Source organism: Chiloscyllium plagiosum, unplaced genomic scaffold (assembly GCF_037043375.1).
Source record: "Chiloscyllium plagiosum isolate Xiang-an unplaced genomic scaffold, Cpla_swu_hap1 HiC_scaffold_9, whole genome shotgun sequence".
Lineage (NCBI taxonomy): Eukaryota > Metazoa > Chordata > Chondrichthyes > Orectolobiformes > Hemiscylliidae > Chiloscyllium > Chiloscyllium plagiosum.
The window spans coordinates 21403225-21427856 of record NW_028270147.1 but is presented as its reverse complement, the minus strand read 5'-3'; the positions used below and the strand labels follow the sequence as shown (position 1 = coordinate 21427856).

Here is a 24632-nt window from a genome sequence, read left to right as displayed (position 1 = left end):
GCAGAGTACAGGCCCTTTGGCCCTCGATGTTGTGCAGCCCTGTGAAATCTGTCTGAAGCACATCTAACCTACACTACTTAATTCACATCCATATACCTATCCAATGACCATTTAAATGCCCTTAAAGTTGGTGACTCTACAACTATTGCAGGCAGTGCATTCCACACCCCTACTACTCTTGAGTAAAGAAACTACCTCTGACATTTGTCCTACATCTATCACCCCTCAATGTTCCCTCATGCTAGCCATCGCCATCAGAGGAAAAAGGCTGTCATCTGTCCAACATATGTAACCCTCTGATTATCTTGTCTCGATGGAAGATATAGAATGTGGGGAAATAGATTGTGACAGCTTGAAAAGGAGGACGTGGTGCTGGATGTCTTGAAATGAAACACATTATGCACCCCTGATATTAATTTCATTACAACTAATAATTGCATTTTCAGCTGCCTTAACCCAAGCTCTGGAATTGCCTCACTCTTCTCTTTCTCATTTCCTTTCCATAACTAACCTGTGCATAACTAACTTTTACTTATAGTGTCACTTAGCAGGAGTGAAGAGACAACCTTTCAGGACTGAGAAGAAATTGCTTTAACCACCCTCTAGATGATCTGTGGAATTCATTGCTGCAGGAGACTAAGGAAGCCAAGCCAGACATGGATAGGTTCTGGATTGGTATGGAGATCAAGAGTTATGGGGGAGAAGGCAGGAAACCTGTCAGCCATGTTTGAATGGCAGACCAGACTCAATGGGCTGAATGGCCTAAATCTGCTCAATCTTATGGTATTTCACATGTCTTTTGCTTCCACTTGAAGATTTCCATTTGGGTCCTGAAGACATTTTTAAGTCGCAACTGTTCACATTTTGTTTATAAAACAGTTACTATTATAAACCAGACCCCACATTTGGGGCTCCCAAACCTTTCTAATGGAATAAAGCCTCAAGATTTCATGGGTTTCAATAGCCAAATACAGACTTTACAAATCAGAAAAGTTAACTGACTGGAATTTCCTTCTTGGCTCTCCTCACTGCTATCCTCCTAGGTTTCTGCTCCATGTTACCAACCTCCTCTGGGTTCGTGGTTATCTTTCTTTCACAGGACTCCTTGATATTTGCCTGCCAGTTCTGGTGCCCTTTATAATAGGTCCTATTATATCTTTTTATTCCCACAGCTGCATATTCACCATGAGTGGGAATGTTTAAAAGGGAAAGAAAACAGGCCTATCAAATACATGCACACTATGGGCCAAGACCCCATCTGGTGGAGACTGCAGTCCGGTTCTCAACCAAAGAAACCTGTACCAGAGAATCAGATGATAGCTTCGTTGTTTTACAGTTCAATTTTACACAGCTTGTTAATCTTTCTTTGTGTTCCATATTTTTTTCAATTCCAACCTATACATTATATAATTCTTACTTAATCATTTGAAATGTCACTTTTGGTTTTAACATACATTTCCTGTTATCAAAATACACTTACCTTGGGTACACTTATTTCTATTAGACTGTGTCAAAAATAGCCTCATTAGTGCGGTGATCCTGTGCTGGCTAACTTCGCAAATCCTTGCAATTTCCTCTTCTCCAGTTGAGCATTTTCTATCATGGTGAATCCACACCAATTGTCTTTCACTGTTTCCCAGATTTTCTCTACTGTAATGCACTTAATTTGCCCTACTTCATTTCCCAGAATCCACTCCAACACTGCTTCCTCCTGAGCTGCAGATATATTATTTTAGAAGATGATGCTGACAAACTCCACTGCTTCCCTATCCTAAATGTTTTTCTTCCGATCTCTGTATGATACAAGTTGTCAAATTCATCATATTTAAATCAGGTTATACATTTCTATGAAGAGGTCATGTTTCCTTACACTGGTCTCATTTTAGATAATTACATTGGATAAAAGAAGTTTTCCTCATCAGTGGATTCTGAGGTTTGGAGATTGTTTTGGGTTGCAGTTTTGGTGCAACATGAATTTACTGGCAATTTTCCACATTTAGAGCAAAATACAGTCCAGAGACTTAATTAAAAGTCAAGTTAGATATAAGATGAGCAGGTGTCTTGTCTATAGTGGAAATTGCAACATGTGCCACCATTGGAGTTCAAATTGGAGTGATTTCTCAATGTCCTCCACTCTTGTTCCCTTTCACCATGTTTATTTGACACCAGGCTGACTTTGGGGCTGCTTGACAATCCAAGGAAGGTTGGTGGAGTTCCACTTTTTTGGATGTCAAAGCAAGACCATGCCTGTTTGTTAAGATCAAATACCAGTTCAAAGACTAATTATCAGTTGGCACTTCTTCCCTTTAGTTCAGCACCACCGGAACAAACTTTCAGAAATGCAAGAGACAAATTCAATCAAAATTTAGGATTCCTCAAATGTTTGTAGGCATGCTATTAAATTCAGATAACTCTAATGAAGTATCTGCTTGGAGGGTTAGCTATATTAGTACTCTTTGTGACTAAATACAAAATAAAGATGAGATTCCTGTGTAGCAGCTTTGAAAGCAACAATGGCAGATGAAAACCTATAATCCACGATAGGTCGGTTTAGTCCTATAAACTAAATGAATGCCCCATCAACCCAGAATTCCCATGTGCTTATTATTGCTCTGCGCACTGCCTGTTATTAAGAGGGAAATGGGAATGGAGAGGAAAATCACTGTTAAGGTAAACACAGATTAAACTCAAAGTTTCTTTTCCCTTCAATATTCAAGTCAACACAAACAGAAGCAGTTTTTCTTTAAATTTATTTGACAGTTTATATGAATTATAAGATTTAGCACTTTGCTGAACAATGGCTAAAGGCAGCTGTTCAACTATCACCATTCTGTTCCTGTGCCCTGAGGAAGCTGGCCTTCTTTTGAGCAACACGATCCTTTCTCTGTGCCAAGGACATCTTAGGACGATTCCACCTATAAATCAAGAAAAATAATTCAATGTTTGTCACTCGAAAAATTACTTATCTTTTTGAAGAAAATTAAATAGCCAACAGAAGTATTCAATAATCTTCAACCAACAAGTTAAAGTATTAACTGATGTCCAAGGATACAAGTAGCTGCAGACAAGGAAGTCTGAAAATTGAGAGACAGGAATCATCTATGATAGCACTTTGAGTTATTAGAAATGCAAATCCTTACCACTTAGAATGGAATTCAACTTCAAATGAATAGAAACATTAGATTTTCCTTTGTTTATGTTCCAACAAAATTGTGAACAATTGCAGCTGCCTAAAATCGACAGTGTAGCTTGGCACTTAATGCAGTTAGTACACAATAATGAATCAAGTCCCTATCAACACCAAAGTATGATCTTGCTGGATTATGCATGTGAATCAAAGGCTACAAGCAATGCTTTGTGATTAGTTTTTAAATTCACCACTACTGGGTGTAGGTTTGCTCACTGAGCTGGGAGATTTGTTTTCAGACATTTCGTCACCATATTGAGTAACATCTTCAGTGAGCCTCAGGATGAAGCGCTGGTGGTGTAGCATGCTTTCTATTTATGTGTTTGAGTTTCCTTGGTGTCATTTCCTGTGGTGACATTTTTGTGATGATGTCATTTCCTATTCTTTGTCAGGGGTGGTAAATGGGTTCCAAGGCAATTGTTGTTTGTCTATCAACAAACACATTAACTTGGATCCCATTTACCACCCCCTGATAAAAAAAACAGAAAATTACATCACCACAGAAATGCTGTCACCACAGGAAATGGCATCACAAACCCAAGGAAACCTAAACACATTCATGGAAAGTGGGCCATGCCACCACTGCTTCATCCGGAAGCTCACTTAAGATGTTACTGAGTATTGTGACAAAACGTCTGAAAACAAACCTTCCAGCTCAGCGAGCAAACCCACATCCAAAACCTCAACCTGAGCTACAAGTCTTCTCAAAATTGACTCACGATTACTTTCTGAAAGGCAAAGAGGGATGGGTAACAAAGGCGGGCCTTGCCAGCGATGCCCCATTCCCAAAGATATATTTTAAAAAGCACAAATTAATGCAACAGATAGAAGCAAAAAGAAAATTGCAATAAAGTAGCATTGTAACACTATGTATTAAAGCTCATTATAAAAATAAACAGTATATCATGTACTATTTTCAGTTTTATGTACTCATGTAGATTTCAGCCATGTTCTACATGCGCCATCGTGACAATAGTAAAGCCTCTCTCACCGCAACACATGTCACTCTTCCAAAAATGCCTCCTCTCTATCACACTAAGAAGCTTCTCTTCCCAGTTCCTGATCTCCTAGCTCTTGTCCTCCAACGACAGAGCTCCCTATCCTTCCTTCACCAGTGAGTTCCCAACTCATCTAACTTTTTCCTCTATTGCGCTATCCTTAACCAGACATTTGCCTAACTCCCCTCTCCTCAAATCCCAATTTGAATTTGTTATCCTTCCCTAGATTTGACCTCTTGTTACTGTCAATCTATTGTTAGCGGGCAAAAGTGGCTCTTCTTCAGACAACTCCACTTGGGTGCACACTTCTGAGGAAAGGGGACCAAACCTCACTGGGAATAACAGCTCAGGTTCAAACCCTAAGTGGCTGGGGAGCACCACCTTTACCACTAGTAGACAGTTGAGGTTTTATTTTTTAATTCATTCACGTGATTTGAGCATTGCTGGCTGGCCAGCATTCACTGTTGTCTTTAACAGCCCTTGAGCAGGCGGTGGTGAATTTAGCTATGGGTGGGAAGTTCCAGTGTTTTGACCCAGCAACACTAAAGAAACAGTACTCTTGGGAAATAAGGCAGAGCAGGTGACTGAGGTGTCAGTGGGAGTGCATTTTGGGGCCAGTGACCATAATTCTATTCGTTTTAAAATAGTGATGGAAAAGGATAGACCAGATCTAAAAGTTGAAGTTCAAATTGGAGAAAGGCCAATTTTGACGGTATTAGGCAAGAACGTTTGAAAGCTGATTGGAGGCAGATGTTCGCAGGTAAAGGGACAGCTGGAAAATGGGAAGCCTTCAGAAATGAGATAACATGAATCCAGAGGAAGTATATTCCTGTCAGGGTGAAAGAGAATGCTGGATGACGAAAGAAATTGAGGGCTTGGTTAAGAAAAAGAAGGAAGCATAGGTCAGGTATAGACAGGATAGATCGAGTGAACCCTTAGAAGAGTATAAAGAAAGTAGGAGTATACTTAAGAGGGAAATCAGGGGGGCAAATGGGGACATGAGATAGCTTTGGCAAATAGAATTAAGGAGAATCCAAAGGAGTTTTTACAAATATATTAAGGACAAAAGGGTAACTAGGGAGAGAATAGGGCCCCTCAAAGATCAGCAAGGCGGCCTTTGTGTGGAGCCACAGAAAATGGAGGAGATACTAAATGAATACTTTGCATCAGTATTTACTGTGGAAAAGGATATGGAAGATATAGACTGTAGGAAATAGATGGTCACATCTTGCAAAATGTCCAAATTACAAAGGAGGAAGTGCTGGATGTCTTGAAACGGTTAAAGGTGGATAGGGAACTATAGACCAATGAGCCTGACCTCGATGGTGGGCAAGTTTTTTTTAGATTAGATTAGATTACATTACAATGTGGAAACAGACCCTTCGGCCCAACAAGTCCACACCGCCCCGAAGCGCAACCCACCCATACCCCCACATTTACCCCTTACCTAACACTACGGGCAATTTAGCATTGCCAATTCACCTGACCTGCACATCTTTGGACTGTGGGAGGAAACCGGAGCACCCGGAGGAAACCCACGCAGACACGGGGAGAATGTGCAAACTCCACACAGTCAGTCGCCTGAGACGGGAATTGAACCCGGGTCTCTGGCGCTGTGAGGCAGCAGTGCTAACCACTGTGCCACCGTGGAGGGAATCCTGAGGGACAGGATATACATGCATTTGGAAAGGCAAGGACTGATTCGGGATAGTCAATCATGTCTCACAACCTTGATTGAGTTTTTTTGAAGAAGTAACAAAGAAGATTGATGAGGACAGAGCAGTAGATGAGATCTATATGGACATCAGTAAGGCGTTCGACAAGGTTCCCCATAGGAGACTGATTAGCAAGGTTAGATCTCTTGGAATACAGTGAGAACTAGCCATTTGGATACAAAACTGGCTCAAAGGTAGAAGACAGAGGGTGGTGGTGGAGGGTTGTTTTTCAGACTGGAAGCCTGTGACCAGTGGAGTGCCACAAGGGATCTGTGCTGGGTCTATACTTTTTGTCATTTACATAAATGATTTGGATGCGAGCGTAAGAGGTACAGTTAGTAAGTTTGCAGATGACACCAAAATTGGAGGTGCAGGGGACAGCGAAGAAGGTTACCTCAGATTACAATAGGATCTGGACCAGATGAACCAATGGGCTGAGAAGTGGCAGATGGAGTTTAATTCAGATAAATGCGAGGTGCTGCATTTTGAGAAAGCAAACCTTAGCAGGACTTATACACTTAATGGTAAGGTCCGAGGGAGTGTTGCTGAACAAAGAGACCTTGGAGTGCAGGTTCATAGCTCCTTGAAAGTGGAGTCACAGGTAGATAGGATAGTGAAGAAGGCGTTTGGTATACTTTCCTTTATTGGTCAGAGTATTGAGTACAGAAGTTGGGAGGTCATGTTACGGCTGTACAGGACATTGGTTAGGCCACTGTTGGAATACTGCGTGCAATTCTGGTCTCCTTCCTATCGGAAAGGTGTTGTAAAACTTGAAAGGATTCAGAAAACATTCACAAGGAGGTTGCCAGGGTTGGAGGATCTGAGCTACAGGGAGAGGCTGAACAGGCTGTGGCTGTTTTCCCTGGAGCGTCGGAGGCTGAGGGGTGACCTTATGGAGGTTTACAGAATTATGAGGGGCATGGATAGGATAAATAGGCAAAGTCTTTTCCCTGGGGTCGGGGGAGTCCAGAACTAGAGGGCATAGGTTTAGGATGAGAGGGGAAAGATATAAGAGAGACCTAAGGGGCAACTTTTTCACACACAGGGTGGTACGTGTATGGAATGAGCTGCTAGAGGATGTGATGGAGGCTGGTGGAATTGCAACATTTAAGAGGCATTTGGATGGGTATATGAATAAGAAGGGTTTTAAGGGATATGGGCCGGGTGCTGGCAGGTGGGACTAGATTGGGTTGGGACATCTGGTCGGCGTGGACGGGTTGGACCGAAGGGTCTGTTTCCATGCTGTACATCTCTATGACTCTAAGATGCTCAGTCACTGAAGTCCCAAGAATGCAGAGCCAGAAAAGAATGCTGGTGAGGACAAGACGTGGCTAAGTTCCTAACCAGCTGGATTTTCCCTCGTTGCCATGGCTACAGGTTAGAGGCCAGGGGGCAGACTGCGGTTGGGTCTCGGCACTGCATCAGTAATATAGCCTCAGATTGGTGACTATCAGGATGTCCTATGCCGAGCAGCAGCAACTCCTGCAATGGAGGCAGCACCAGGAAGATGATCCAGTGCAGTAAGATGCTTTTGAAACTGCAAATTACAGCAGCAGCGTGTAGTGACACAGCCTCTGACCTCTTTATCACACAAAGTTAAAGTAAAAATGGTCGGAGTGACAATTCCTCCAGGCCAAGCAGTGTTTCAAAACAGGTAAAAGGTCAGATGTTTCAAAAAATGCTTTCACAGGATGGAGGCCATACTAGCTAGGCCAACTTTCATTGGCTGTCCTTGTTTGGGCACGAGATGATGACACTGTCTCCATTCTTAGACTTCTGCAGTCCATTTGATGTCAGTATTCCTTCCATGCTGTTACAAAGTGGGTTACAGGATTTTAATGTAGTGACAATGAAAGAATTATGATATAGATTTCTAAGCCTTGCAGGTGGATGCACTGCTACTACTGTGTCATTGATGGAAGATGTAAATATTTAAGCTAAATGGGATGTCAATCCAATCAACAGGTTTGCCATACTGGAGGAGTTTCTGGATGCAGCGCCACTAAGTACAGAACATTCCTAACTTACATCTTGTAGATGGGGAACAAGCTATGGGGAGTCAGGAAGCACAATATTCACTGCAGAATTTCCAGTCTCTGTCCTGCTTTGTTTTAGGAATAGTTTTTATATGGCTTTGTTGATTAGTTTCTGCTCAATGATGATGACTGTGATGTCAATAATGGTGGATTGAGTGATAATAATGCTATAATTTCAAGGGGAGATGTCTAACCTCTCTCTAAAAATGTAATTACCTGTCACTTAAGTAGCAAGCAACATTTGTGTGTCCCATCAGCCCAGCTCAAATGCTGTCCAGGACTTGTTCCATGCGGGCATGGACTGATTCAGCATGTGAAGTTGCAAATGATATTGACCAAAACACAATCAGCTGCAATCATCCCCACTTCTGACCTTATGATGGAGAGGTCACTGACAAAACAACTGAAGATGACTGGGCTGAAGACACAATGCTAAGGAGCTCCTACAGCAATGTCCTGAGGTTCAGATGATTAACTTCCGATGACTACAACCCTCTTTCCTTTGCTCGTTGTCTCATTCTATCTATTCAAGGTATTTTAGGAACTGTGTATTTTCAGTTTTTATTTTAAAGTAGCTCATGACAAGCAAAGCAACACATTGGGTAGGAAGGCAGCTTGAGGGGTTGACCTTGATGGACCCATGATGGACCCAACAGTGGCTCACTTCTATTGTTACCAGCAGTTATAATTCAGCTAAAACATTTACTTTCAAGCACATGCTAAGAATTTGGGTTGAGTTGAAAATAACCTTTCCACTCTACGCACAAAGCAAAACATACAAACATAGTCGATCCACAAGTAAACAAGCACATAGTTATGCTTCTACATTAAAAAAACTGCACTCTTTCAATTAAGATAGTTACCTTCGTTTCTTGACCTGAAAGTAGATTCAACCTCATTCTAAATAAATCGTTGTTTCTGATTCAATTAAGATTAAGGTCTAATTTTACTTTTTGTAAGAATCAAAAGTGAGTGTAGTATGTGTGTATACCTCTTTTTCTTGACTTCTCTCTTTGGCTTCTTCTCATGAACAGGATTTTGTCTGATAGCAGCATGAGCTTTCTTGTACAATTCTTCTATCTATGAAAATTTAAAAAGAAAGCAGCTCCAATAAATAAAACTGGCACGATGATTAAGCATTACCGTCCCTTCAAACTTTGACCAAAAATACAAGATTTTAAGTTTTTTTGGAATAAAAACACTTTAAATATAGTCATGATTTGGAGATGCTGGTGGTGGACTGGGGTGTACAAAATTAAAAATCACACAACTACAGGTTATAGTCCAACAGGTTTAATGGAAGCACACTAGCTTTCGGAGCACTGCTCCTTCATCAGGTGATTGTGGAGGACATAATTGTGAGGCTAACATCAATTGTTACAGCTAACCTGAGAATGCAACCTTAAAAAAGGTTTTGTGATTTACACATGAAAGAAGTGAAACTATCATGGTATTCGAACAGATGAAAGACTCAACAGACAATCAAGGTATCTTTCAATGAATAATTTCAGTTACATCACACTACGTTTTTGCTATAAATTCTGTGCCTTACAATTGTGCACTCCACAATGACCTGATGCTAGCGTGCTTTCAATTACACCTGTTGTTGTGTGATTTTTAACTTCAAATATAGATATCACAAAAGGCAAGCGTTTTCTACCCAGAGTAGTGAACTTCTTGGATTACTGCAATTCCATTTTCATTGTGTGTCATATGATGCCACCAGTTGTTTTCTCATTATCTATGTCTCGCCATCTTTTCGATTCATTGGTTATTTTGTACTTCAGTTAATCAATTGACGAGGGTAATAGCATTTTATTAAACACGTTTTTAGAAGTCTATGTTAAAGGCTTGCCAGCAAAGCCCGTGAAACAAGGACAGCAACAACATGAATACATTAGGCACAAAACAGAGAAGCGTAGTGGTGAGGGATTATTTTTTCAAACTAGAGGAAGGTATACACCGGATAACTGCTTCGCTTGTTCATGATTTGAGGTACTCAGGGCAGAATTTCAAAATTTTCAGATGGTATATAAGAAAACGTGGAACTATTGTGAACCGAGAAAAATAGTGATATATTTCAAGAAGACATGGTGCAATGGCGGATGGACAAGGACATCTGGCAGATAGAATTTAATACAATGAAGTGCAAATTGACACCCTCCGGTAGGAAAAACAAGGAAGAAAATATAAACTCAGAATATTATTCTAAACAGATGCAAAACAAAAAGACCCGGACACATGCATAAACATTGGTGAAGGTAACAGGGCAGACTGGAAGAGCGATTTTTAAAAAGCCTACAAGATCCTGGGTAAATGCTTGAAAGGCATACAATACACATAAGAATTATGATGAAACTTCATCAAATATTGGCTCAGTCTCTAAGTCAATGATGAATGCACGATAATTGCTAGCCTAACCAGCAATACCATATCCCACTAAAAGAATTTAAAAAGTTACTGGATAAATTGAAGAAGCTCAGTTTGTTCTTAGAGAAGGTTGAGAGATTTGAAAGAGGTGCTCAAAATCACAAGGAGTTTCGACAGTAAATTGAGAAACTTCCCACTGTTCAAATAGTCAAAACCAGAAAACATTCAAATGGACTGGCAAAAGAACCAATGGCAATACAAACTTGTTTTTAAAAAAACATATCAAGTAATTATAATCTGGAATGCTGCATCTGAAGGGGTAGAGGAACTGGACTTAGTTGTGGCCATCAAAACATAATTCAGTAAACTCAGAAAAATGTTGCAGGGCTCCAAGGAAAGAAATGGGGACTGAGACTATGTGAACTGATTTTGAAGCCAGCACGAAGAGGGTAGAAATGTCCTACTTTTATGTTAAAACATTCTTAGTAGCACAGAAGCTGAATACTGGTGAAAATAAATGCCCTCAAAGCAATGTTGAATTTCTAACAGTCGCAACAGTTTATAGTGTAGGAGAAGAATATACTAACTTGCATTTATTAAACAACGAAAGGCAAGCTTGTTAAAAAAAAATTCATTCCTGGGTCATAGTCATCACTCGAATAGTCCACATTTATTGCCCATCCCCAACTGCCCTGCTTTGGCAGTGTGTCAAACTTTTCCACAATAAAACAATACTACAAAATCTTCTCCGAGAACTCTTAGCAATGCAATATAATATCATCATAAAAACCAAAAGAACTATGGATGCTGTAAAACAGAAACAAGAACAGAAGTTGCTGGAAAAGCTCTGCAGGTCTGGCAGCATCTGTGAAGAGAAATCGAAGTTAACATTTCAGGTCCAGTGACCCTTCCGCAGGACTCAAAACGTTAACTCTGATTTCTCTTCACAGATGCTGCCAGACCTGTTGACCTTTTCCAGCAACTTCTGTTTTTGTTTCTGATAATACTATTGTAGTTGTCTGTCCAAACTGCAAGAAGATTGACACTAAAGTAAACAATTGATGAAGTACTTCCAACTACAGAAACAATGAATTCATCACTGCCCCAAACACCAGGCCAAATGAACACCACAAATCGTTCCCTTCTCAATGATGCAAAGTTCAGCTGGTCTAGTTCTTCATCAAACTAGGCCCCAAAAACTACCACGTATTCCTTATTACAAATGTAGAAATAACAACAGAAGCACTGCCAGAGACTGAACTGTACCATTCATAATCCTGACATCCTGCCAATGAAATGAGCTTCCTGCTTTATCAATTAGATTGTTAGTTCCACTTGCACAAGTGTTCTCTGGCCCTGACTCATCTCATCTACATCTACCTTTGTTATCAACTGTCTCCAGCCATAACAGCGCACTCCAAGATGGCCTCCCATCTTCAACTTTCCATTAACTTGAACCGACCCAAAACTTTAATGCCCAAGTTCTAACCTGTATTATGCCCTAAAAGCTAGTTAACCCTGTGCCTCACTAAAGTGCACTGGCTCATCTCATCCTTGGTTTTATATCAGTGCAGGGCTTTGCACCTCCCTATCTCTGAAGTGCTCCTTCAGCCGACAAGCATCCAAAATCTCTGCACTTTCCCAATTCTAGTGCCTAAAACATCCCTGATTTTAAGTGTTATGTTTTCAATTGTTTAAACACAAACCTATGGAATTCCCTCCATAAACTCACACCTCCTTAAAACCGCTCTTTCTATCCAACTTTAGATCATTTATCTTAACATCTCATGTGGCTCAGTGTCAAGTCTTACTTAGTTGGTGGATGGGCTTTTTTAAAACAATGATTAACATAGATTAAGTTAAACATAACATTCTTCAATCTTCCTTAACGTAAACTTCAATTTCATCAATTTATATGTTCATTAAATGTTATAATTTATATTTCTATGTTATAAGATTCGAGCTATCAATGATCCTGAAAAAAAAACCACACAACACATTTGACTTTATATCTTCTTTTTCTACACAGCAATACTCTAACCTCTCACTCTGGGCTACAAAAACTCGTTTTTAAAGACAGATCAATGACAATCGTGTACATTTTTTTAAAAAAATAATTTCCCTACCTTGTCTGCTGTGACTCCATGCTTGGTATACTGAGAAAATTGTTTCTTATAGGCATCCTCATCCTCATCCATTAGGTAGCGCATGTATTCTGCTATATTCAACCCAAAGATGTGTTTACGATGAACTTCAGGATTGAATTCCTTGCTTTCAGAGTCATAACCAGGAAATCGCTTGGTGCTGGAATAATATTTTTTAAAAATCAATGCATTTAATATTTCACTTACTTTTCTCTTTTGCAAAAGTTATAAACAGCCTTATCTAGTCTTTCAACAAAATTTACATCACCTGTAAGAATAACTTAATTAAGCTCCACTCGACTTATAACAAAGCAGATACAGAATATGCAAATACCTTAAAACCATAGTTACCAGAAATACAAATCTGAAACTGGACAGAGTCATTTTCATGTAGGTTTGTAAGAAACCCTGGCAAAGTTATTCAAATTGGTTGTTATTGCAGTATGCACCAATCTATCCATATTTCTGTTCCTGTAGGTTAAATCCACATTTCAAAGATACTGTTGAGTTCAGGAATTAAACGCATAGATTCAATTCCCTATATACTACACTTTACTTTTTCTAAGTTTGCACTGTTCAGTGTATGTCAACATCAGGCATCAAAGCACAAAATCAAAGCCTGAAATTATGAAACAACATTAGAATAAAAAGAACACAATACAGCCCCTTACCTATGTGGAATAGACAGGCCACCATCAACTGCACCTTTCAAAGCTCCAAAGACTTTGTTGCCTGTGGTGGTTCTGGCAAGGCCAGCATCAAGATAGCAGGTGAAAGCACTAGGCTTTCCATCAATGCTTTCTACATTGTATTCATCACCAGTCACTTGCACCTGACCCTCATAGATCTTGTCCAACCCAAATTTGGTCAGCAGCTTTTTAAGAAGGAAAAATGACAAAGATTGTTAACCATTTTTATCTTGTTAAAAGTAAACCCATAACTACAATGCCCAGAATTTTAAGGATTAAAACACCAGCAATGGACAAAGCAATCTACTGTAGGTTTTAGATAACCAAATTAAAATGTACACATTTAAATTTCATACAAATCAGTTACAATTCTTCCATCAAAATCCATAGGAATGGCAACCATGTGACTCAGTGCACTGCCCTTTTATATCGTCAACAGAGTCAGGTGGAGAGGAAAGATATTTGTTTCAGGGACTTTGGTTAAATTAAGAAATATTCAACATCATGTTCAGAGAAATGACCTTTCATCAACACTGGCTCATTAACATGACATGTTACCTATGTTTCTCTCCACAGAAGTTGCTGATCTGAATATTTCCAGCACTTCCTGTTTTCACTTCAGACTGCATTTTTTGAGGGGCTAATTTCTATTGCTCATGCAGAATGAAAGAATCTTCACTCTACATGCAACCAATGCAATACCCATGGAGTGCTTGACGTGGAGGTTGGTATTAGTAAGCTATTCCCACACAGAAATTCACCAAGGCTCCTTAGACTACACCTTCGAAACCTATAACCATTACCAATAGAAAGACAAGGGCAGCAGATACATTGAAACACCACCAGCTACAAAGTGCCTCCAAGCAACTCACCACTGACTCAAATATATTGCTGTTCATTCAGTGCTGTTGGGTCAAAGTGCTGGAACTCTTTCCCTTGTCATTGGGTGTATCTAAATGATACCAAATGAAAACTGGCAGTTCAAGAAAGCAGTTTATCACCACGTCCTCAAGAGCAACTAGGAATAGGCAATAAATGCTGGCTGGCCAGCATCCTGAAAGTGAATTAACAGTCAGAGAGATGTACAGCACAGAAACAGGCCCTTCGGTCCAACTCGTCCATGCTGACCAGACATCCCAACCCAATCTAGTCCCATTTGCCAGCACTTGGCCCATATCCCTCTAAACCCTTCCTATTCATTTACCCATCCAGATGCCTTTTAAATGTTGTAATTATATCAGCTTCCAGGACTACCTGTGGCAGCTCATTCCATAAACACACCACCCACTGTGTGAAAAAGTAACCTTTTAAATTTTTCCTGTCTCCCCCCTGAACTTATGTCCCTAATTTACCTTTCGAAAATGCAGCATCTCACATTTATCTAAATTAACTCCATCTGCCACTCCTCAGCCCATTGGCCCATCTGATCACTACACCTCTCATTTTGGTGTCATCTGCAAACTTACTAAATATACCTCCTCTGTTCACACCCAAATAATTTCTATCAATGACGAAAAGCAGCAGACCCAACACCAATCCTTATGGCACACCACTGGTCAGAGGCCTCCAGTCTGAAAGGCAACTCTCCACCACCATCTTCTGTCGTCTACCTTCGAGCCGTTCTGTACCCAAATGGCTACATTTGAAGAAATTAACTTATTTGTGTTAAAATGTCAAAGATCAATATATATGCATGCAGTTAATGTAAAGTTTGCATTACTGGTTACACACTCCATTAACAAAGGTCTTATTACGGGGACATTTTATTACAAACAAGTACACCCTTGTAACCTCCTCTTTCTCATTCCTTGTCACGCCCAAGACAAAACTAGACTCTATTCTACCTGAAGCTAAACTACGGTTCACATAAGAGACTGCATGATCTCCCTGCCATCAGTCAGCTCCACATCTTCGTCAGCCATTCATTTACCACTGATAATCTCACTTGTGCCTTTCTCAGCTCCAGATTCAATGTTTTTAGTCTCTTGTGGATAGTTTTCAATTCAGCAACCTTTAACTTCAACTCATCCAAAATTCTAGTTTCAATTTTATACTGCACAAAGCCTAGCTCAGCAATCAAACTTGCCCCTGCCTTGGGGCCAGGTGAAAAAGCATACATACATCGACCCCTCGGGTATTTCAGCATGAGACAATGAAGTGGTGCCACACCGGTGTTAAGCCTAACGCCGGAAGAAAGCATCATGCACATTGATAAAGGTTCATCCTGGAAGACAGTACCCGGCAGGCAATGGGGAATTCAGTCTGGTTTCCACAGAATCCCAGCTGCAATTGATGCCTTAGACCATAGCAAACATTATCTGTGATTGTGGGCCACCAGCCCATGTGTTGATAGGTCCCTACACCATGTGCCCCACCAGTTCCAACAATCACTGTTTGTGATTAACTTCTTTGCGTTCCCCAAATTCTTCCCATCACTGATGGTTGCGCATTCAAGTATTAGGCTCCACAGGCTGGACATCATCCCCTCTACTGCTGTGAGTCTCTGTTTTTAAGACTGTTGGATGGAGCTTTTAATTATTGTCCAAATAGCTCCATCCAATTTTTCCGTCGCCTTCGCCTCCGCGCTCAATTCTTCCGCCGCCTTCGCCTCCGCGCCGACATCGAACAATTCTTCTGCCACCTTCGCCTCCGCGCCTACTTCTTCAACCAAGATTCTCGCCCACCCTCTGACAACCCCTTCTCCCGCCTCCAACACACCCCATCCATCTGGACACCCCGTGCTGGCCTCTTACCTGCCCTCGATCTCTTCATGGCCAACTGCCGCCGCGACATTAACCACCTCAACCTCTCCACCCCTCTCACCCACTCCAACCTCTCACCCTCGGAATGTGCAGCCCTCCACTTCCTCCGTTCCAACCCCAATCTCACTATCAAACCGGCAGACAAGGGAGGCGCGGTAGTAGTTTGGCGCACCGACTTTTACACCGCTGAGGCTAAACGCCAGCTCGCGGACACCTCCTCCTACTGCCCCCTTGACCATGACCCCACCTCCCACCACCAAACCATCATCTCCCAGACCATCCATAACCTCATCACCTCAGGGAATCTCCCAGCCACCACCTCCAACCTCAGTCCCACAACCCCACACCACCCGTTTCTACCTCCTGCCCAAAATCCACAAACCTGACTGCCCCGGCCGACCCATTGTCTCAGCCTGCTCCTGCCCCACCGAACTCATCTCTGCATACCTCGACACGGTCCTGTCCCCCGTAGTCCAAAAACTCCCCACATACGTTCGAGACATCACCCACGCCCTCCACCTCCTCCATGATTTCCACTTCCCCGGTCCCCAATACCTTATCTTCACCATGGACATCCAGTCCTTGTACACCTCCATCCCCCATCACGAAGGACTCAAAGCCCTTCGCTTCTTCCTTTCCTGTCATACCAACCAGTACCCTTCCAGTGACACCCTCCTTCGACTGACTGAACTGGTCCTCACTCTGAACAACTTCTCTTTCCAATCCTCCCACTTCCTCCAAACCAAAGGAGTAGCCATGGGCACCCGCATGGGCCCCAGCTATGCCTGCCTCTTCGTTGGATACGTGGAACAGTCCATCTTCTGCAGCTACACTGGCACCTTTTCCTCCGCTACATCGATGACTGTATCGGCGCTGCCTCGCACTCCCACGAGGAGGTTGAACAGTTCATCCACTTTACCAACACCTTCCACCCCGACCTCAAATTTACCTGGACCGCCTCAGACTCCTCCGTCCCCTTCCTAGACCTCTCCAATTCTATCTCGGGCGACCGAATCAACAAGGACATTTACTATAAACCGATCGACTCCCACAGCTACCTAGACTACACCTCCTCCCACCCTACCCCCTGTAAAAACGCCATCCCATATTCCCAATTCCTTTGTCTCCGTCGCATCTGCTCCCAGGAGGACCAGTTCCAATACCGAACAACCCAGATGACCTCCTTCTTCAAAGACCGCAATTTCCCCCCAGATGTGATCGATGATGCTCTCCACCGCCTCTCCTCCACTTCCCGCTGCTCCGCCCTTGAGCCCCGCCCCTCCAATCGCCACCAGGACAGAACCCCACTGGTCCTCAGCTACCATCCCACCAACTTCCATATACATCGTATCATCCGTCGTCATTTCCGCCACCTCCAAACAGACCCCACCACCAGGGATATATTTCCCTCCCCTCCCCCATCAGCGTTCCAAAAAAGCCACTCCCTCCGTGACTCCTCGTCAGATCCACACCCCCCACCAACCCAACCTCCACTCCAGGCATCTTCCCCTGCAACCGCAAGAAATGCAAAACTTGTGCCCACCCCTCCCCCCTTACTTCCCTCCAAGGCCCCAAGGGATCCTTCCATATCCGCCACAAATTCACCTGCACCTCCACACACATCATTTACTGCATCCGCTGCACCTGATGTGGCCGCCTGTATATTGGGGAGACAGTCCGCCTACTTGCGGAACATTTCAGAGAACACCTCTGGGACACCCGGACCAACCAACCCAACCATCCCGTGGCTCAACACTTCAACTCCCCCTCCACTCCACCAAGGACATGCAGGTCCTTGGACTCCTCCATTGCCAGACCATAGCAACATGATGGCTGGATGAAGAGCGCCTCATCTTCTGCCAAGGAACCCTCCAACCACAAGGGATGAACTCAGATTTCTCCAGTTTCCTCATTTCCCCTCCCCCCACCTTGTCTCAGTCCCAACCCTCAAACTCAGCACCACCTTCCTAACCTGCAATCTTCTTCCTGACCTCTCCGCCCCCACCCCGGCCTATCACCCTCACCCTAACCTCCTTCCACCTATCGTATTTCCAACACCCCTCCCCCAAGTCCCTCCTCCCTACCTTTTATTTTAGCCTGCTTGGCACACTTTCCTAATTCCTGAAGAAGGGCTCGTGCCCGAAACGTCGATTCTCCTGCTCCTTGGATGCTGCCTGACCTGCTGCGCTTTTCCAGCAACACATTTTCAGCGCTGATCTCCAGCATCTGCAGTCCTCACTTTCTCCTTCCAAGTAGCTCCATCCTCAGTTTTTACTACAATTTCACTTTTGTGAAGTATCATGAGATGCTTACAATGTTGAAAGCATGGCATAAATACAAATTATTGTTTTCATGTCCATGTTCAGATCTGTGATTAAATGCTCTGTATATATTTAACTACTGCAATAAAAATAAAGACTTGCATTTCGGTAGCATCTTTCACAACCTCAGGATGTTCCAAAGCACTTTACAGCCAATGAAATGGTTATAAAGTGTAACCACTGTAATGCAGGAAAAAATGGAATATGCAAAGGTCATTGTACAATTGTATACCCAAAATCTCATGCTTGCAATATTATTTAAGACAAGATCACCTGCATGTTTCACCACATTAAAATGATATGGTTAACAGCCATTAAAAGTTCTACATCCCTCCAATAAAAGACCTTAAATAAGGAAATTACCTAAAAAGTTCAGACCATCTCAAAAATACTTCTAAGAAAGCAAGAGCCTTAAAATCGTACGAGTGCTAACCTAGAACTTACCCTGCGGGCAAGCAGCAGACCAGTGCAATAGGATGCAGCATAGTTGGTGAGCCCAACTTTTATGCCGTATTTGGGTAATTCATGGCCATAGGCAGCACAAACAATGATATCACCCTCAATTTTGGCATACGCAATCTGTAAGGTAAGAAGCCCATCAACATCATATGCATTACTATGGGAGAACAGAGTTTGACATATAAAAATTCAAAAATCAAAATTTAAGAAGTGACCATTAATGTGATTGCTTTCATATCGTAGACCCCATTTAACACTAAAACAGCTCATTAATACAAGTCTCTTACCTGGCATATGATGTCCCGGTTGGTGAATCGTACAATCATCCGATATTTTGGGGTATTGTACTTGTTTTTATCCTGTACCACCAAGCGTTTTCGTGCATAGTAATCAGTCTTTCCCTCTGAAAATGGAAGAGAGTACATTTTATAACACTGTCCCACCGCCAATTGTTGGAACTTTGCAGAGTGCAAGGTGAGGGCTAACAGTTTTCTCAATTAACTTGCCTCTCCTCCTCCTGAACTTCACTTGATATCGCTTGAAGTACGCCTTGCTTTTCACAACTTTAACAAATCCCTATGTTTGGAAGAGAAAAAAAATGTTAGCATTGTAAGAACTTAATGCGCAAGGTAAAGATTTCCAAATATCTATATATTTACCAATCTGTCACAGATCCTAGCAGTTTTATGTACACAGTCATTCTGATACCAATAATAATTTTACTTATCAGAATTCTACAAACAATACAATGTTTATCACCACTAATTAAAATTGAAGTTTTTTTTGTGCCACAGCAACAACTGTTCAAAGACAATTTGCTGTAGGTTTAGGTAGATCATCTCGTCCACATCCCGCACCTCCGCCCTCAGACCCCACCCCTCCAACCATAACAAGGACAGAACGCCCCTGGTGCTCACCTTCCACCCTACAAACCTTCGCATAAACCAAATCATCTGCCGACATTTCCGCCACCTCCAAAAAGACCTCACCACCAGGGATATATTTCCTTCCCCACCCCTTTCCGCCTTCCGCAAAGACCATTCCCTCCGTGACTACCTGGTCAGGTCCATGCCCCCCTACGACCCACCCTCCCATCCTGGCACTTTCCCCTGCCACCGCAGGAACTGTAAAACCTGTGCCCACACCTCCTCCCTCACCTCTATCCAAGGCCCTAAAGGAGCCTTCCATATCCATCAAAATTTTACCTGCACATCCACTAATATCATCTATTGTATCCGTTGCTCCCGATGCAGTCTCCTCTACATCGGGGAGACTGGGCGCCTCCTAGCAGAGCGCTTTAGGGAACACCTCCGAGACACCCGCACCAATCACCCCAAACCGCCCCGTGGCCCAACATTTCAACTCCCCCTCCCACTCTGCCGAGGAAATGGATGTGCTGGGCCTCCTCCACCGCCGCTCCCTCACCACCAGACGCATGGAGGAAGAACGCCTCATCTTCCTCCTCGGAACACTTCAACCCCAGGGCATCAATGTGGACTTCAACAGCCTTCTCATTTCCCCTTCCCCCACCTCATCCTAGTTTCAAATCTCCAGCTCAACACTGTCCCCTTGTCTTGTCTGGACTTGTCCGACCTGCCCAGCTACTTTTCCACCTATCCACTCTACCCTCTCCTCCCTGACCTATCACCTTCATCTCCTCCCCCACTGACCTATTGTACTCTATGCTACTCTCTCCCCACCCCCACCCTCCTCTAGCTTATCTCTCCACGCTACAGGCTCTCTGCCTTTATTCCTGATGAGGGGCTTTTGCCCGAAACGTCGATTTTGCTGAAGCTCCTCGGATGCTACCTGAACTGCTGTGCTCTTCCGGCACCATTGATCCAGAATCTGGTTTCCTGCATCTGCAGTCATTGTTTTTACCTTAGGTAGATCAAGTCCATCTCATCCATATTCATTACCTTTTGCATCAAGCCATTAGATTGCTGCTCAGTCTGCTTTGGAAATCAGATAAGGGCAAGTTTCTATGAAAGTGCACTTATGCCCACTTCATCTATCTAACTGCCACAAAAATGCCATACTGTGAAATAGCAAGTCACTCTACTCTCATACGATAGCTGAATAATGAACAGTATGGGGAGAAAGTGAGGTCTGCAGATGCTGGAGATCAGAGCTGAAAATGTGTTGCTGGAAAAGCGCAGGTCAGGCAGCATCCAGGGAACAGGAGAATCGACGTTTCGGGCACAAGCCCTTCACTGAAGAAGGGCTTATGCCCGAAACGTCAATTCTCCTGTTCCCTGGATGCTGCCTGACCTGCTGCGCTTTTCCAGCAACACATTTTCAGAAATGAACAGTATGGTCAACTGGAAGTTGTTTGGAAATGACAGCTAGAAACTAATGACACCAGTTGAAAGCAAAATCTCTGCATTCAATATCCAATTCTCAACAGATTGGAGTAGAAGTAATGAACTAAGCACTAAAGACTTAAGATCCAAAACTGCAGAGACTGGTTGTTAAAGATGGCAATAAATCAGGCCAAAAGATGTGGTTAAATAGTTTTTTGCCTGCCTGGGTTTTCAGCTTCAAGAGGATAGCTTTGTTGCAAAAACTGATAATGATCCCTTCGTGTTTAACTTTGATAATTCTGCAGGTTTCCAATATTCAAATCCTCAGCTTTGATCAGCTTTATTTGCAAAGAAATAAAAATTATTGTCTTCATTTGCACTCATTAAGAGAAAATTGACCTTTGCAGGAAACACTTAATATGCGTCAATCTGAAAGCACAGCTCTTTCAGTCCAAACAGTCCATGCCAACCAGTTTCCGGACAAAACTCATCCCCTCCAAATCTTCCCTATTCATGAATTATCCAGATGTCTTCTAAACATTGGAATTGTACCTGCAATCCACCACTTTCTCTGCCAGTTCACACACTGACAACTGTGCATAAAAGAAAAGTTGCTCCTCATATCCTTTTTAAATCTTTCTCCTTTCACTTAAAAACGTGTCCCTTAGTTTTAAACTCCCTCACCCTAGAGAAAAGACCCTTGACATTCACCTTTTGTATGGGGGAAAGCGAGTACTGCTGGAGACCAGAGTCAAACAGTGTGGTGCTGGAAAAGCACAGATGGTCAGGCAGCATCCAAGAAGCATGAGAATTGACATTTAGGGCATATACCCTTCATCAGGAAGGCCTTATTCATTCACCTTATCTATGCCCATCATGATTTTATAAACCTCAAACCCCTAAACTCCAGTGAAAAAAGTTTCAGTCTTCAATCTATTTTTATATCTCAAACCCTCCATTCCCAGCAACATCCTGGTAAATCTTTTCTGAACCTTCTCCAGTTTAATAATATCCTTCCTATAACGGGGTGACTAGAACTGCACAAAGTACTCCAAAAGAAACCTCACCAACAACATTCTGCACAACCTCAACATAATGAGAGGTAAAATATAAACTTCAACTCAAAATGCAGGATAGCTACAGCAACAGGAGACCATTTGACCAATCACATCTGCCAGCTCCCTGAAAGAACCTAGTACCACTTCCCGTCCTCCAAAAAGTCATACTGAACTCACAAATATAAATCCAATCTCTTGCTTCTCATTAACAAATGCAGCCAGGTATGCCGAGATTTCTCTTTTTAAATTTCAGAGCACAGTATTTTGCTAAGACCTTCAGTCAATTTATCTTGGGCACTTCTGAAATTCATTTTTGTGCACACAGCCTTCCAAACACAGAGCTTTTTAAGTCAGACGTTTAAACTTTTTTTTTAATCTTAGAGGATTACATTACAAAGTGGAAACAGGCCCTTTGGCCCAACAAGTCCACACCGACCCGCCGAAGCGCAACCCACCCATACCCCTACATTTACCCCTTACCTAACACTACGGACAATTTAGCACGGCCAATTCACCTGGCCTGCACATCTTTGGAATGTGGGAGGAAACCGGAGCACCCGGAGGAAACCCGCGCAGACACAGGGAGAACGTGCAAACTCCACACAGTCAGCTGCCTGAGGCAGGAATTGAACCCGGGTCTCTGGCGCTGTGAGGCAGCAGTGCTAACCACTGTGCCACCGTGCCGCCCAAAGTGCAGTCAAAGTTCAATTGTCCCACTCTCACCTGTGCTTCGAAATGTAAACTACTCAAATTGCAGGGAAATGAAATTTTAGGTCACAATCAAAACACTTTTCACTGAAAGCAAAACACAGATTGGGTTCAAGATATTTCCATTCCTGTATTTTCCCAGCACATATCGGAAACGTATTTGTTAAAGAGTTGCACTAATGTAATGTTTATGTTGCTGCATGAGGAATCCAGAAGCCTTGATAATGTTCAAAGAATTAACTTACAAAGTCACCACAGTAATTTGCAAGTGAACCCAAAGCAACTGAACTGTAAAAGCCCAACTAGTTCACTGTTGCCCTCGAGGGAAGAAAAGCTACTATCCTTACCCATTATGGTCTATGTTATTCAAGTCATCAACTCATACCAAGCCACTTGCAGATGGGCTATGCTCACATTCCAGAATGAATAAAGCAAATGTACCAACACTAAAATACCACTTATATTTTAAATTTAAATTACTCCATGTCTTTCATGTTCACAATTTCAAGCCCTCATGACTTAAGCAGTGAATAGTCAGAGTATTTTCCACAGGACGATCAAAAGGTGATTGGAAGGTTTAAGGGAGACATCAGAAGTCAGTTCTTCATAGAGTGGTGAGCGCGTGGAATGCACTGCCTGCGATGGTAGTAGAGTTAGATATATTAGGGACATTTAAGTGACTCTTGGATAGGCACGTGGAAGATAGTAAAATGAGGGGTATGTAGGTTAGTTTGATCTTAGAGTAGGATAAAAGGTTGGCACAACATCAAGGGCCGAAGGGCCTGTACTGTTCTATGTTCTAAGTAACTTGAGGCCATTATACTAGACTAACTTAATCAAAGTTGAAATGAAAGAACTGTCTATTTCCGAGTATCTTTAAATATTAAACTCTCTGATTTTACATTTATAAATAATTTAACTTTAAATAATCTTCAGGACATCCAATTTGGTATTTTTAAAACTATATACTGTATCATGTCCATAAAGGTTAAGGGAGGTCTCCAAAGTGCGGCCCACATTTTATTTTTAAATGACAAAACCTAAAGGACTTAAAATGCTTAAAACTTCGGGACTAAACGACAAATCAGATGACGTTTTTTGCCCAAGAAGGCCCAAGTTCACTACAACCATTTTGCAGAATGAGCAGCTATTACACAAAAAAACGATTTAAGCCAGTGTGCAGTTATCGAAAAAGGGTAAAATGCGATATTTTACAAATTCAAAACACACTAATTTAGCCCAGAAAGCTGTGTTATTCGCGATTGCTTTCACATCTTGCCCCGGGATCGGTTTCTCAGCCTCAAGCCCAATGGCCACGTTGAGAAGTGAACCAGCGGCTGAAGCTGCCAACAATCTAACACCATCCTTCGCAACACACAATACTCCTCGCTTTCTGAAGGATCCGTGTGATCCACGCAGCTGTTAACTACCAGAATCGATGTTTATTTCGGGGAACTACCAACCATTTTCAAGCGTCTTCACCCTCAACCGCCCGGGACTCAGGCGATTTTCTGGGGCAGGCCGATTCCGCCAAACTGGAAAAGGCCGCTCATTCTGCGCATGTGCAGTAGGTAGAAAATTGTTGTGAATTTGTGGTAAGATCGTTCCTTCCTCCTCCTTCAACTCTGATCCGCTCGGGCCGCAGCGCCCCCTGTCCAACGGGAGGACCACTAACCTGCTCAATGCCAAGTCACTATTTTAACTGGAACTTAATGGAAAGAGGCTCTTCTTCGACACCTGAACATGATGCTAAATTGGACGTGTACTGAATACTAAGGAAGATACACAAATTACATTCATTAGAAAAGCAAAGAACTGCAGATCCAAAAACAGAACATAGATCATAGAACAGTACAGCACAGATCAGGCCCTTCAGCCCACG

General features: G+C 42.5%; 1 protein-coding gene across 1 annotated transcript; it reads right to left on the bottom strand.

Moving 5' to 3' along the window:
- Positions 1-2733: 2733 nt before the first annotated feature.
- Positions 2734-24343, bottom strand: rpl5b (ribosomal protein L5b). The gene is made up of 8 exons (XM_043698809.2): positions 24214-24343; positions 19188-19257; positions 18969-19084; positions 18667-18801; positions 13122-13324; positions 12433-12610; positions 8928-9016; positions 2734-2915 (listed from the first exon to the last, which is right to left on the bottom strand). The coding sequence occupies exons 1-8, from the start codon at positions 24214-24216 to the stop codon at positions 2816-2818; spliced, it is 894 nt and encodes a 297-aa protein (XP_043554744.1). The 5' UTR covers positions 24217-24343; the 3' UTR covers positions 2734-2815.
- Between the last annotated feature and the right edge of the window lie 289 nt (positions 24344-24632).